The sequence below is a fragment of the Enoplosus armatus genome, chromosome 12, assembly GCF_043641665.1.
Source record: "Enoplosus armatus isolate fEnoArm2 chromosome 12, fEnoArm2.hap1, whole genome shotgun sequence".
NCBI classification, from domain to species: domain Eukaryota; kingdom Metazoa; phylum Chordata; class Actinopteri; order Centrarchiformes; family Enoplosidae; genus Enoplosus; species Enoplosus armatus.
In genome coordinates, this window is record NC_092191.1 from 6,537,972 (window position 1) to 6,553,160 (window position 15,189).

Genomic DNA, 15,189 nt, shown 5'->3' on the forward strand with positions numbered 1-15,189 from the left:
TAGCAAAACATGTTTTTTTTCAACAAACAACATGCCTTTAAACTTAAGAATGAATGAGTCTCAAAAATACACTAGATTGATCAAACGGTAACTTACATCAACCTGGTTGCTTGTTAAATCATATCATGGGTAAGGTCTCTCCTTGGCTGGCGGCCCCCCACATGAAAAGAATAGAAATATGAAAGTGAGCCTAGTTTGCAATACAGGAGGATAAGCTTCTCATGTCCCAGGAAGAGAGGCCAAATGCCATTTGATCCTACAGTTTGTAATAATCTTACAGTTGTCCTTCCATTATTTACTGCCCCCAGGCTCTTAGTTCATGCAGCCATTCTGGCTCCAGCATGGTTCTGGTTGCCAAGTTCTTAGTGGCATCATTCATAAATGATATTTCAGTCTGCTGTCAGTCCGAAAACCTCCGCCATCATTGTCAGTCAACACCTCAACTCTCAGCAGTTGCTTCTCCTCGCTTTTTCCTCTCTGGCTTTCTGGTTCTCTACATTTATAATTTGTGGATTTAGATTATGTAGATAATTTTTTTTCATAATAACTCTCAAAGAAGCTTGTTTTGGTTTTTGAGTTTCTTCCCTGCTCTGTATTTCTCACCCAGCTCTTTTTCTCTATCTCTCTCTGATTGACATGTGGTAACTCAGCGGCATTTAAGTACTCAAGGTGCAGACAGAAGCACTTTGTTCTTGCATATTGGTTGGCTGGCTTCAGCTGTTTTCTGGCCAATCCAAACATGACCTTCACACATAGGGATCCAGTCCATTGGCTCTGGATGATTTTGAGGTTTGGAGGTCCGGGCGTTGGGACCAAGGAATGGGGGAGTGGGGGTAGTTTTAAAAATGGATGGCAGCGGATCTGTGGCGTTGATGAAATTAGAGTTTGTAAAGGGCTGCCCATAGTGTAGCAAGATGTGCTTGTGTTCTTAGGTAAAGATTGGGGTTATATTTAATAATAGTGTTTCTCATTGTGACCTTTTCTTTGAAAACCATTCTTGATGATTTCTCTTTAACTCTCTGTGCCCCCACATCACCCTGCAGTCCTAATTTAGATACTAAGAATACAATTTAGAGTGAAATAGTCAGAGTAAACCACAGAGATAGAAGGCAGTAGGAGAAAAGTAAGATAGGAAATAGGAAAGTCATCAGAGAGGAAGCTGCAATTTAAGTGCAGCAAAGGGGGAGTAGAGCTGAATGACGAATGCTCCACTCATCTGACAAAATAAACTCAACACTAGGACTGCACAATCATGGCTAAGATGATAATTCTGAAATTGCATTTGTGATTTCTGACTCCCATTAGCCAGTTTACCCCCAGTTTAGATGAGTGAAATTGGACATTTGATTGAGAGACAGAAGGATACAGGACGGCATGCTCCATTGGTGCAGTTAGTGCCACTGTAAACTGAGTAGAGCACCATGAGGGCCTCTGCTGTCTGGATGTCAGGACAGATACACACATACTGGATTGTGTGTATGTATGTTTAATAGAGCAGAACTTGCTCGTTTTCTGTAAGAGTCACTCTCTTCCTCCCCAACTCTGCCACATTAAATCACTACTGCTGGTGCCAGAGACACAACTCTCTAAATCTATGTGTTTTGCTTTGCTTGATTGTCCTGGTTTTCTTCTTAATTTGAATTTCATCTGAGTTTTTCTGTTCAAACACTGGCCATTAAAAATACTCATCTTTCTTTCTTTTTTGTTCTTTCTTGTGTGAGTGTGTTTTGGGATGGCTGTTTATGTTTACTCTATATTTGCATGCATGCCGACACATTTAGATTGTGTAGGATTGAGTCAATGACCAGCTAATTTGTGCTGTATCTTTCAGACCTCATAGCTATCATTACTAAGCCATATCACAGAGCTTTGAGCTTTTGTATAGGGAAATAATAGCATTCTACCTGTTTTTGACTAGGCCAGCCAATAGCATCTGTTCCCATACAATAATCAATAAATGTAGCTTTTCATTTTCACATCTGGTTTTTAAATCTAGCCTTGGCCTCAGGTTGTGGTTGGCTGAGGGTAAATTTGAAGTCAGATATTTTTCTGCCAGGGCTCTCCTTGAAGTGATTTTTCACCATACATGAAAGGTGATTTTATGATACATTCATGTGATAAATAACGAATGAAGAAACTTGAGTTATTGCACAGCTCACTGACATCAGCTCGGCTAATTTGTGCAGTACTACTTTTCCTTTGGTAAAATATGATCTTTAAAATGTGCATTTTTCAGTGTTTGGAATTGGATTAAGTTTATATTTAAGACGCCCCCCCCCCCCCCCCCGTTCTTTTTATCTGGAATGAAATGGGTACTTGTTAAAGTTCAGTTACAGTTTCAGTTCAGTTTTTCCACACCTCTAATTGAACACAGTTATGCACCTCTGTGTTAGCAGTTACAATACCTTAGATCCTCTCGTGCTGCTCCCACCTCTATAAGGTTTCAATAAGAACGTGAGAACACTTTTACTGCAGGTTAAAACTCACACTGTCTCACACACCTCCACCTTTCTTGTGTGAAAACATTCTCCAGTGTGGCGTTACAGGTGATTTCCTCTTTCTCCTCTCTGACAGTCTCTGTCTCTATCTCTCCTCTTTCAATAGCCACTCCCCGGAAACCATAAAACGTTCAGCCCTAGTTTTATGGGAACTTCTTATTGTTTGGAAAGTAATTTTTTATTGTCTCCAAAATGCCTCTGACTGTTGTGCCTCAGTATTCTCACTTAGAATCAGACTGCAGTTCACATGAGGAGTCACCAGGGGTGCTATGCTGTCTCACAGTGCTACTTCACCTGTCTTCCCCTCTCTGCTGAATCACAGTGTTTATCATCCTTCTTATTGTAGGCTTACGTTTAAACTAACTGTTTTCTTGCTGATATTACAGTAATTCATTAAACATATTTAGAGAAGGCTCTTGCCAACAGAACAAATAAAAATATAACCTGAGCTCATTAAATACAACAATTAAGATTAATTAAAAATACAGTACTTACTTACTAATATTTTATTTAATATTAGACATCTTTATTACAAAATATCCCCTTTCAAAAGTCTGTTTCATAATGTAATTTCCCGATGACACATTTATTTATTTTTTATTTCATGTCACTCTTCATGACAGTGATGTTGTCACCCTCTCACCTTTCAGCCAATCTCATTTTAAGCAAGCAAGCTCAGTAGTTATTAACTACCAGGAGCACTTTCGATCTGAAAATGGTGTGCACCGTTTTGCTATTTTTTCTGGGTTGAAATGTTTTGAAATGGTGTGCAACTGGCTTTGAGGTATATTTTCTCTCGTTTGGTGGATGTGTCAGAGGTGCCAATCAGCAGTGACGTGCTTTATTCGAAAACAACAGCCTTCTCAGCTGCCATCGTTGCAACGCTTGCATAACAGGGTGTTCACATCACCGTTTCTGCTTAAATGAACGTTTTGCTACGTTTCGTCGGGACTGAACGCGGCCCAGATTTAGCAGGTTAGCACCTCATAGCTACAACATGCTACATAATTGGCTGAAAGATAAAGGGTTGTTGAGAGACTGTTGACAACACCACTGTTATATAAAGTGACATTGTGAAATAAAATGTACCAGTACGAAAAGTGACATTAAAAATGCCAATAGAAAATACCAGTAGTAAAATTATTGTCATTCATGATAAAGGATTGTATTTGTGAGTATAGTATAGTATAGTATAGTATAGTTTAGTGCTGAACATGTGCAGTGACTGAGGTGAAAACTTGGAACGTCTCGTAAATGGCCAAACAAAACGTAGGAGTGTGTTTTTACTCCCGTAAATGTCTCTGTCTGCCTCACTCTCCCTCCTGTGAGATGTCCTCATCTGTCCTGTTATTGCTAACAGAGAAGGGCGAGTTTGCTAGCTGGCGTTGTTGTTATCTGTTTACAAGCCAGTGTTTGTTCAGAGCTTGATCATGTTACAGGACAACCCATGCTAGTCTCAGTCACACACACACACACACACACACACACACACACACAGCCCTGCAGTAGTCTAGTTTAGACTGTCAGCTAATCCTCGAACAGTTGCTGAGGCATCAGTCTTCAGCTGAACTTCTTGGTTTTTGGCCCTGTCCCACAGCCCAGGGCTTCTGTTTGTCTGGGGATCACTGCTAGACTCATAGAATATGTTAAATCTTATGTTGGTGTTTTATAAGTTTATTTTTGGTAATTTTGTGAAAATTGCTTTATGCTACGTTATCAACCTCACCACTCTCCTTTCTTTTCTTTTCCTTTCCTTTTATTTGCATTGTTGGCTGTCCTCCCTGCTCCTTATTTGGAAAAAGATTCCAGTCCTTTTGGAAAATATGTCCTGATTAATGGTTGATTGGCTGGTGGTTGAGAAGTGTGAAGAGTTCATTTGGAGGATCTTTATCGACAGCGAGCTACACTAATGAGAACACTGTGTTAGCGGGAGAGAGAGATTGTTGACAAGCCAAACTAAACATTCTGTCTCTCTCTTTTCCCTTCTGTGCCGCCGCCCCCCCCTCTCTCTCTGTTTCTCTCTCCGCCTCTTACTTTCTGTACTACTTGTCAATCAAACCTCTCTCCCTCAGCTTGTCAGTATTTTATTGCTAACACTTTCTGCTGCTGTTTATCTCTTTAAGGATGACATTTTAACAATCCCCTTGGGGAAACTGTGCCTACACAGGACCAAATAGTAGTACATAGAAAAAATGGAATATAATAGTAAAGTCCATTATAAAGTCTCTAATAAAACATACTGGGGAGACATGTTTGGACGGAAATATGACGGCAGCATTATTAGCTTTAGAATAAAACATAATTTTAATACATGAAAGTTTCCACGACTTTTTTTTCTGTGATTCAATCTCTAAAAGATTATAAAGTCCTAAACCACTAAAATTCCTAAAGAGTGTTTGCTTATATGCGGTGTGTCTGTGTCTGTTTAAGAACGTTCTTGCCGAAAGCAAAGTTGTTTTCTCTGCTAATCCAGTTTTCATTTCTTGTGTGTGTGTGTGTGTGTGTGTGTGTGTGGGTTTCTAGCATGATGTGTCAGCTGGAGCTCTGAAGGCAGCACTGGACGGCGTGGTGCAGGAATGTGTGAGCTTTGTTGGGGTGGACATCAACATCTGCTCCGAGACACTGATGAGGTAGGCGACACATAAACACATATATACGTGTACTCACAAGCAAGTGCACCTAAGCACTCTCTCCTGTGCACACACACACACACACATGCAAATTGTGAAACAGAGATGAAGTAAGACTTAAACCTCTGACATACTTTCCCTTAGCAGTCACAACATGGCAAAGCTTCATTCAAGCTCTTGCACAGGCACATACTCAATGCGCACACACGCACGCACACACACACGCACACAAACACACACAAACACACACACACACACACACACACAAATACACACAAACACACAGACAGCCTGCCAGCTTTCTGTTCAGACTAATGCTTCACACCCTGGCCTCACTTACTGGACCGACTGTAATCAACACAGGGGATTAGGCAAGGTAGACACGCACACACATACACGCACATCACTATCACACACACACATAAATGTACATGTATGTATAAAGTTGCAAAAATCTTTGATAGAATAATAACGCATACACTTACTTACTATGACATGTACAGTTCATACACATGATTCAGAAGTACAGGAAGTGCACACATTTGATATACACACACACACACACACACACACACTTGCATTGGACACTAACACTATAATATGAGCTGGCATTAGCTGCAGGGCAGGCATCAGGTCATCTGTTTACCTGTCTGCTCTGCAAGTGAGCTTTTTCCATTCCTGCCAGAAGTTATGCTACACACATTAAACACACGCAGACGTGTTGATGACTGAGGTATTATGTGGAGTGTTGACATTGCTGTGTGTTTTTAGCGGGAGTGAGTCACTGTGGATATTAACAGGGCAGACCTAATTGAGTTTCAAATCACCTCTTTTTTTTCTTTTTATTGCTTTGCCAAATCTGGACAAATATACTCACTAGATATTGGCTCATGTGTGTCTCTTGTGGCTATTGCCAGGTCACAGTAGGCACAATCTGCTCTATTTGTTTGTATTTTATAGAAATCTGGAGTGGACAGTGTGTGAAGCAAATGCTACAGTTTTGTGTTGTACTTATTTTGAAACTAAACTGTGGTTACCCCAGAGTTTTATTTTACTTTGTTTATGTGTTCCTCACATCTACATAGAACAGGGACCTTAGAAATAAACAAACAGACCTCAACAAACTTCCAGATTTTAATAATTAGATGATGTGTTGGGTGACATTTTCCCTTTTTTATTTGTTGTTTTATCTCCTAGACATGTAGCAGGCCTAAATGTGGGCAGGGCACGGAATATTGCAGAGTGGAGAGAGCAGAATGGTCCCTTCACCAACAGGGAGCAACTCATACTGGTCAAAGGCATGGGGCCCAAGACCTACCAACAGTGTGCCGGCTTCATTAGAATCAACCCGCAAACCAGGTACACACTCGTGTGCAAACTCTACAGATGCATGGACACGCACAGGCACACACAGTTGACTCAGTTTCTGTTTCACCTTGCTTTCTTACTTAATTCTCATTAAAGGGTCAGATTACACAAATAGCAGAAAAACACTTGCATAATAATAATAATAATAATAATAATAATAATAATAATGATAATTAACCTCCATTCCAAGCAGGAATCTCAGAGGCCGAAAGGATAAAACTTAAACTGCTAGATACTGCTAAAAGTAATTGAGTATTGAGTATTTTTGGGGAATTTGGTGAATTGGCGATTTGATTCAAAGTTGTGTTTTGATATGAAGGCTTTCTACCACTTGGACTTCCTTATTCTTTCTTGTCATAGCAGTGCCAAATCCTCAACTCACCCTGAAACAGCAGTGCCAGAGAAACCAACGGTTAAGAAGGGCAAAGGAAAGAGTTGTGTCAACATACCAACCTCATTTAACCCCCTGGACCAGACCTGTATACACCCAGAGTCCTATCATGTGGCACAGAGGTACAGTATACACATACACACACACGCACACACACACACACACACACACACACACACACACACACACACACACACACACACACACACACACTTGTACAGCAGCCTGCCCCACTGGCCAAAGCATGTTCGGGCTAAGATGGAGTTGATTTTGACACCGTCTCATATGGCGCTGGTTATAGTGGTGGAGGACTCTGATTTGATTTACACAGACATGGGATACAAGAGAGGAGGCGTTGGCTTTATGTGTGTGTGTCTGTGTGTCTGTGCGACTGAGTCTGTGTGTGTGTCCTTGTGTGAGAAATGATTGTTAGCGCTGCTGATGCTGATATCAAAAGCACATTGAACATCTGCTCAAGACTTGTATGTCCTGTCCTGTGTGTGTGTGTGTGTGTGTGTGTGTGTGAGAGAGAGAGAAAGAGACAGACTCCTACAGCTGTAGTCACTCAACTGTGTTTAGTCTACGTAAGTTCTGACACTAGTGGCTCTAAGCATCGCTCCCCTCATGTTGATGCGCCTTTAATGGCCTTCACTGCATGTGTGTGTGTGGGTGGGTGTGTCTCTATGCACATATGTGTGAAGATAGATTGATGCCGCTTGTATGAAACTGTGTTTTTGCATGTCTTTCTTGCAGAATTTGAGAACCAGGTTTTTAGAACATCCCAAAGCGTGTTTTGTGGTTTTACTATATGTCAAATTCTCCTTTAAATGTTAACGCCGATGGTCAGTGGGGTTGAGGTGAGCTGATGACTATGCAGGAAGTGCCGTGCATGTCAGCACTTGCTCTTTCTTGGACAGCCTGCTGTCGTTTTGATGCAATGGAAAATAAATCATCTTCCACTGAACTTTAAATCAGAGGGAGCGTCATGCCTCTGCAAGTTAGACCATCGTACTTGGTGAGTGTGTAGTTGAGCCTGATTTGGCTCCTCACATCAGCCCTCAACATTACAGTTGTAATCTTAGACTTTGATTCATCTGTTTAAAAAAAGAGATGCTGTCTTGGTGAGTTTTGTTGCCATTAATAGAAAATGATTTAATTAAGAATTTAAAATAAAAAATGACATTGCATTTAACAGTGCGTGACTTTTCCCTTTTTACTTTGAGTCATATTGACAGAGATTTTTTTAGAGTCAGCTTTACATTTTGAAAGTGAATCTTATTTTGGAATTCTCTGGAAAACGCTCACCTTTAAAGTCACTAATTAGTGTACTGGGACACATTTAACCCCTCTCTCAATGAAAAGTCTTAAAGTGCTACACACTTTAGATGTTAGGGCATCACTGAGATGCCTCACTGCTCTTCTCACATCCTCGCCTACAACCGATGAAAACAGGAGGTACGGAGGGAGGATTGTGGAGGAATGCTGTTTGTGTGTGTGTGTGTGTGTCTTTATGGTGTATAAGGAATATCATGTTCATCACATTAGTGAAACTGAATCCTCCATTACTGCTCACAGCCCACACATCACCCCCTTTTGAAACCATATACAACACACACACACACACACACGCACACACACATATGGAAGAACACAAATGCACAGACACAATTCGTCTACCTTTTGTTTCAGAAATTCTGGTATGTGTTTGCTTAAAAGCAAATGTTTATATATCTATAGATATCTTTAGATGTACTTGTGAATCTGAGATTGGGTGGGCTTTAGATATCTGAGAAGATACAGCTCCTAGAGTTTGAAGATCCTAGAATATTTCAAAATATCAATGAAGCTTATTGTTGTTAGACAGTTGGATCCTTTCCATGAAATATGTAATATCACACTGATATAAGACAGAGGGGGTCCACTCTCTGACGAATATTTCTCTGATATGTAACAGTCGGGGCCCAATATTTCTATAATACAAGACAGAGTGGGCTCTTGCTGTGGGCCTGGATAAAATCTATATCCCAGCCCACCCAACCCCACATTCACACGTACACACATACCACATACACATAAACATACACACACACCGCATACTCTCTCACAGTGTTGGTAGTAATTATATGAGTATGAACCCAACAGTGGTGGAGGCCTCTGCACTCCTGGTACCCCCTTAAATACTAACATACACCCTTGGAAAAATGAGATGGGCAACAGACATACATACACACCTGAAAGTAGAACCCACCACCCACCAAAACCATTGTAAGATCCAGAGTCAGAATGCAGCCTGCTCCTAATTCAACACTGCGTTCACTCTCAACCCCCTCCTCTCCTCCCCTCTACTCTATCATTCCATCTTGAATATGGTTTTGTCACTCATAGGTTAAAAGGATGCTCCTAAATTTGTAGTTGAAACAGATAATGTGTACCCTTTGTGTTCATAAGTTTAGAAGTCTGATGTTTGCATGGTTTGAGGTTCTACTATCAGTGAGTATCCATTGAGAAAAGCTACAATATTTTAAGTTTCCAGTAAGACGATACTCTCTATGAATGTTGGTAAGGAATTGGGAAAAGAGGTTATTTTTTTGGCATTTTTACAAATTTTGACACAGTAGAGAAAGACAGGAAATAGTGTGCGTAAGAGGGAGGAAGATGGATGACCTGCAGCACAGGTCCCAGGCTGTATTCAAACCATGGGGGCTATGTGGTATGCATCTTAGACCACTAGGCCACCAAGACGCAAGTGTTTCTTTTCCTGTTAAGAGATATATGGTTGGAAAGTTAAGAAGCCGAGGGAGACACAGGAGAGAAGATCCTAGTGTTAGACAGGCATCCGTTTTGGTCCAAAGGTGCTGTTTCCTCACCACTAAGCCATTTCTGGAACATACTGAGCATCTATTTTGTACCGATCTGGCTTGCTGGTGGTGACGGATTGATTCCTCTTGTCTCCCTCTTTTGGACGGTAGACGGTGACTTTACTGGCAGGGGCCTCTCCACTCACAGCTGTCTCGTACATAGTTTGTACACAAGCCGTGTCCCGTTACATCCGCACTGTCCCTGCTACTGCCAAATGAGCATTTCTGAACAACATTGTGCATGAATCAACTTTCTGTGTGTGTGTGTGTGTGTGTGTGTGTGTGTGTGTGTGTGTGTGTGTGTGTATGGTCTTGTATGATGTGTGTCCACCTGTTCTGTCCATCATGCGGGGGGGGACAGCTGCGGAGTCTGTTTGGCGTCAGGCTGCCAGTGACATCCATCACGGACGCTACCCAGCTGGTCCACACATGAACACATACACAGAGGCAAATGCATTCACATCTATCACCGACTGTGGAAAGTGCCCACTGTAAATATTATATACAGTAAGCACAATACTCACATCCCACATTTTTCCATAACCCTTATTTGCTACTCTGGCTCTGATGCCAGTTTGTTACTAAGTCTGTTTAGATTGTAGACTAGCTAATTGGTCTGAATTTAAATCTCAGGCTCAGTGAATTTTAAATGGTGCAACCTGAGTGACTGTCTAGACATTTTGAAGGTGGGACACCCTGCTAGAATTAAGTGATAGAAGGAGATTTTTCCAGGGGGTTGACGGACAGACAAACAGTCCAACCATAGCAAAGTGGAGGCAGTTTCATGAGGCAAGGTGTCAGGGCGTTTACAGCCCACTGTGGATTTACCTGATTTAATAGGGGGTAAAATAAATGTGTGTATTTGTTCTTGTGTGTGCTTTTAGAACAGAAAGCCCCACCTCAGCAGCTCATGACTTTGTGTGTAATTACTCCCACACCTCTCCTGCCCTCCCTCCCTCCTTTCCCCCAGGCTCCCTCTTACTTTACCTGCATTCATTTAGCTTTTCCCTCTCTCCTTCTGACTTCTTTGCTTTTCTCATCTTTTATTCCCTTTTTTTTTTTTGACAGGTGTACTTTTCTTTTCCTCATCATTCTTCCTGTCGTCATTTTTTCCTCCTCCTTCCACCCCTTCCTCTTTCCTTCTCTCTTACTCCATCCCTCATATCCCCAGGTCTGTCCTTCAGTTGGTGAGGGATGTGCTGTAGTCCATCTAGGACCACTTGCTATTAAAACTAATATATGAACACTTGCTGGCCACATGTAGAAACAACAATTTAGCTTGTTAATTTGATGTTTTGTAGTTTTAGAAGTTTAATTTTCACGCACATTTTTTTACAATCTTCACCCCTGTCCAGATTTCTGACCCTCGTGGGTGGGAGAGCAGACCAGATAGGGAGTGCAGGCCTACAACAGTGTGTGGAGAGCAAAGCCAGGACCGGCAGTGTCGAGGAACTTGCCAGGACGGTGGACACAACACCAGAGACCCTCAAACTCATCATAGATGACCTCACGAAGCCCCCTGGGTTTGACATACGACAAAGTAAGACTCCTGCCGCTCACAGTCATGCTAAAATATTTAGTAGTTGCGCGAAACACCTGATTAATTGCGTGATTAAAGTTGTGGAAGAACACAAACACAAAGAAAGAGAATACAAAGTGCAGCATAATCATCCATGTAAACTCAACATTTACACAGATTTCTTAAATCGTGTGATATTTCAGATGTTGAGAGGGATTGAACAATGTTTACATGTTTTTTTATTGATTAATAGGAATCCAATTAAGCAAAACCAGTTTAACTATTATTTCTCAGTATTTCCCCTAGGACCTACATCTGTTATTACTACATATATTTTTGTGCAAAAATCTGGTCACTGAACACAAAACTATCAGTGTTTTCTAATCGTATAAACATTTCACAGACTGCACATATCTGCAACCTAGCAGTCGCAGTAACTTCTCTTAGTCTCTCATCTTTCCTTCATGATGTCCTTTTATAGGTCCCTATTGACTGATAGAAAGTTGAACTTGTATTTGTCCAGTTCTTTGACTGGTTTGCTAGTTAAAACACACACTGACTCTTCTTGTGCCTTTATTGTAATAGGCATGTCTTGGCAATGTAACTTGATAGGATCTGACAGTGCTGAGGCTTCCTCCCTGTAGCCCAACAACACAAGCAGTATGTTTCTGACAGGGTGTGATCGGTCCAGCAGACTGTGTTGTTGGACAGAATATCTTTACAGACACACACACACACACACACACACACACACACACACACACACACACACACACACACATACACAAGTACACAAAGACCCCTGTATTTCTCCTTAATCTCATACTCTTGAGTTCAGTCACACATAAACATACCAATACAATCATACACAGTCACAAGTGTGTAGATATTCAGCAGTTTTGCTGTAGCTCAAATTCATTTTCTCAAGAAGAATTTATGCCACATCTCTCTCACTTTTTATATTATTTTTCTTGTCTATATATTTAAAAAAGGCGTATGGAGCAGTTAGCTCAAAGCCATGTATTGTAGATAAATCTGTTAGATTTAACAAGCGTATTCAGTGCATACATATATAAGTAAAAGTATCTTTACTTCAAATTCTGATTAAGGCTATAATGCTGCTATGTGTAAAGTCTTTGTTTCTTTGGGACGAAAGGACAAATAATAAGCACTGAGAGCTGGTGTTTTGAAGATGGTACCCGCTGTTTGAAAACAAAAAGTGAGAAACATTATTGAACGAAGGTAGAGTTGCTATTATTGTGTTTTTGTTCTTGTGTGTGTAACGCCATACTCACTGATTCTGGAAACATAATTTTAAGAATGACCACTTCTGAAAATGAATGATGAAATGCAGGACAAGGCCACTATTGTCCTTAAGTAAAACAAGGATGTAAAGTGCAAAAAAAAAGAGAAATTAATGAACTTGGGTCTATAAAATACAGTTGATGTCTGATTTGGTCAGACTGGTCAGTTAAGTACAAAATGATTTCCGTGCCTTATTACCAGGCTCTCCTTTTTCATGCAGTTCCATTTGGACAGGAAAAAAGTTGAGCTTGGATACCCAGTTAGTGCTGGCTAACTGTAACGCAGCTTCAAGGTTCATTCTCAGGTTGGCCCTATTCGGTTGCAGCACACTACACTTGGCCTCCTAGCCAGTGCTCAGCTGAGTAAACAGATGGGCCGAGGCTACCGCATGAAATCAGTGCTGTGGGGAGGATAATTGGACCGGACTATTTCCTGGGGCACGAGCCTTCCTTGTTTGTGTTAATGCTACAGAAAGGAAAAAGGTCTCTCATGAACAGGCCAAGTGGAAAGTGGGGTAGAATTGAATGCTGAGAAATGTGGAAGTATGCAGGCACAAGTATTGGGTTGCTGCTCGAAATGTAATATCTGTTCATCATTTCTGCCCCGCCCCTTGCTTTCCTGCATCCCCCTTTCCCGTCTCTCTTCCCAAACATGTGTGCTAGCTGCCACCCGTCCTTGATTTTGTCTTAGATCTCTCTCCCTCACTTCCATCTAGCCACCTCATCTTTTTGATATTCTCTTTCTTTTTTGCCATCCCCAGATTTTGGGCAGGCGGACTTTAAGCGGGGCATTGTGTCGATGAGTGATCTGCGGGTGGGTGCGGTGCTGACGGGCCGGGTGGACAACACAGCTCTGTTCGGGGCTTTTGTAGATATCGGTGTTGGCCGCTCGGGCCTCATCCACAAAAGCAACATCACCCTGGACAAACTGCCTGTCAGCCAACGCCGCCGCAGCCTGGCTCTGGGACCTGGGGAACGGGTGGAGGTCCGGGTCCTGAATGTGGACTCTCAGAGGGGACGGATCGGCCTGGACCTGATCAGGGTCCTGCAATAGAGTCATTTAGTTCCCATAATTAATATTCTATACTTGATTCATTATAGGAAATTACACACAAAGCTATTGAGTGGCATATTACTTCATGATGGTCACAGTGATTGTGGATGAGAACTGATATGGTTCTGATAAGCAGAGCTGAACAAGGCATTTTAACAGGCAACCTGTTGAGTGTATTTATACGAATGGCCCTTTACTAATTGTAATAACACACATTCAACCAACTCAGAGCAGCTGTTACAGGTCCAGTGAAATAAAATCAAACCAAAGTTCCTTACAGTTATATTAACAGCAGACTTTCATTCCCCTTTTTTTCAGGCTGTGCTCGTTCTCATCTTGTGTATATGGTTCCTGTGTATCATTGGGAGTGGTTCTTTGCTTGGAATTGAACACTAAACCTGATTGCCTAATTCAAGGCTAAAATGTTGTGCTTTTGTCTGTCAACTTCCTGGCTAGCTATCTGCACACACTGCCGTCTACTGAGCAATAGAGGAGACCCTGATGGGGCGTCTTATTGATATGGAACCCGTAATTATTTGCACTTCAGCAGTAGTGCTGAAACCTTCATACTTGAGCTGCTATTGTTTATGTTCTATGAATATTAATAATATTTAAATATTGGTCACATTCAACTCTTCAAGATATGTTTTGTTTTGTACTGCTCTGAACCGTTTGTTAAGACACATCTTTGTATCTTTGTTATTCAAAGCAGACTTTGTTTACTGTGTTTGTGGACACTTGAACAAACCCGCTGTAAAAAGGCTTCATCTGCAGAGGAGGTTTTGACATTAAAAGTAATTCTTGTATACCTTGTGCTCTTGATGGACATTTTCTCAAAATGAAGAATTCAGCAAATTACGCACTCAGCAGTGTGATCTGATTTACATTGGAGATGATGGGGAGGGATGAGAAATGAAAAGCAAGAGGATAGCATGAAGCAGGGAGAAAAGGAAGGTGGGACAAATGTGTTAAATGATGGAAAGAGGAAAGAAGACACCAGTTAAAGAACAAGTTTTTCTTCCAGACAACAGGAAAATGTGAGAAGACAGAATGAGTGGGCTGGAGGGGGGGATGGGAGGGGACGGGGATAGGAGGAGGAGGAGGAGGAGGAGGAGAAGGGAGGAGTGTTTCTATCTCCCAGACTGCAGTAAAGCCTGAAGGCTTTTTAGGCATGGTCCCAGACACAATTATCCCAGGACACACACACAAACACACACTAATCAGCTGCTTCAAAATTAATCCCAGACTCCCCATCCACATTATCTAATTTGTTTGTTTTTATGAAACTGGAATAAATAAAAAAAATACATAAAATATGGTTCTGAGTAAGCCCGAGGTCCCCTGTGCTAAACCTTTATACTGAATGCAGAATACCTAATCACTGTTAGTGCTGCTGCCTCACTACCTCCCCTTTGGGGAGCACGTAGAATATATTCTAGACACACAAAGAGATGTTTGATCAAGATTAATCAGAAGTGGCAGTTTGCTTGATCTGAGAAAACTACAAACGCATACAGGCTAGATTCACATACTGTATTTAATTGTCTTTCTTTGTGCACTAATTCCA

At 41.4% G+C, this 15,189-nt stretch overlaps 1 protein-coding gene across 1 annotated transcript in view; it reads left to right on the top strand.

Annotated features, from left to right (window-relative positions):
* Positions 1 to 13,622, top strand: part of srbd1 (S1 RNA binding domain 1) — a 45,887-nt gene extending 32,265 nt beyond the window's left edge. Inside the window, exons 16-20 of the mRNA XM_070916292.1 lie at positions 5,022 to 5,128; positions 6,326 to 6,487; positions 6,857 to 7,009; positions 11,101 to 11,285; positions 13,330 to 13,622. Of these exons, the coding sequence (XP_070772393.1) occupies positions 5,022 to 5,128; positions 6,326 to 6,487; positions 6,857 to 7,009; positions 11,101 to 11,285; positions 13,330 to 13,622 (900 nt within the window). The remainder of the gene's footprint in view (positions 1 to 5,021; positions 5,129 to 6,325; positions 6,488 to 6,856; positions 7,010 to 11,100; positions 11,286 to 13,329) is intronic.
* The last annotated feature ends 1,567 nt before the right edge of the window (positions 13,623 to 15,189 follow it).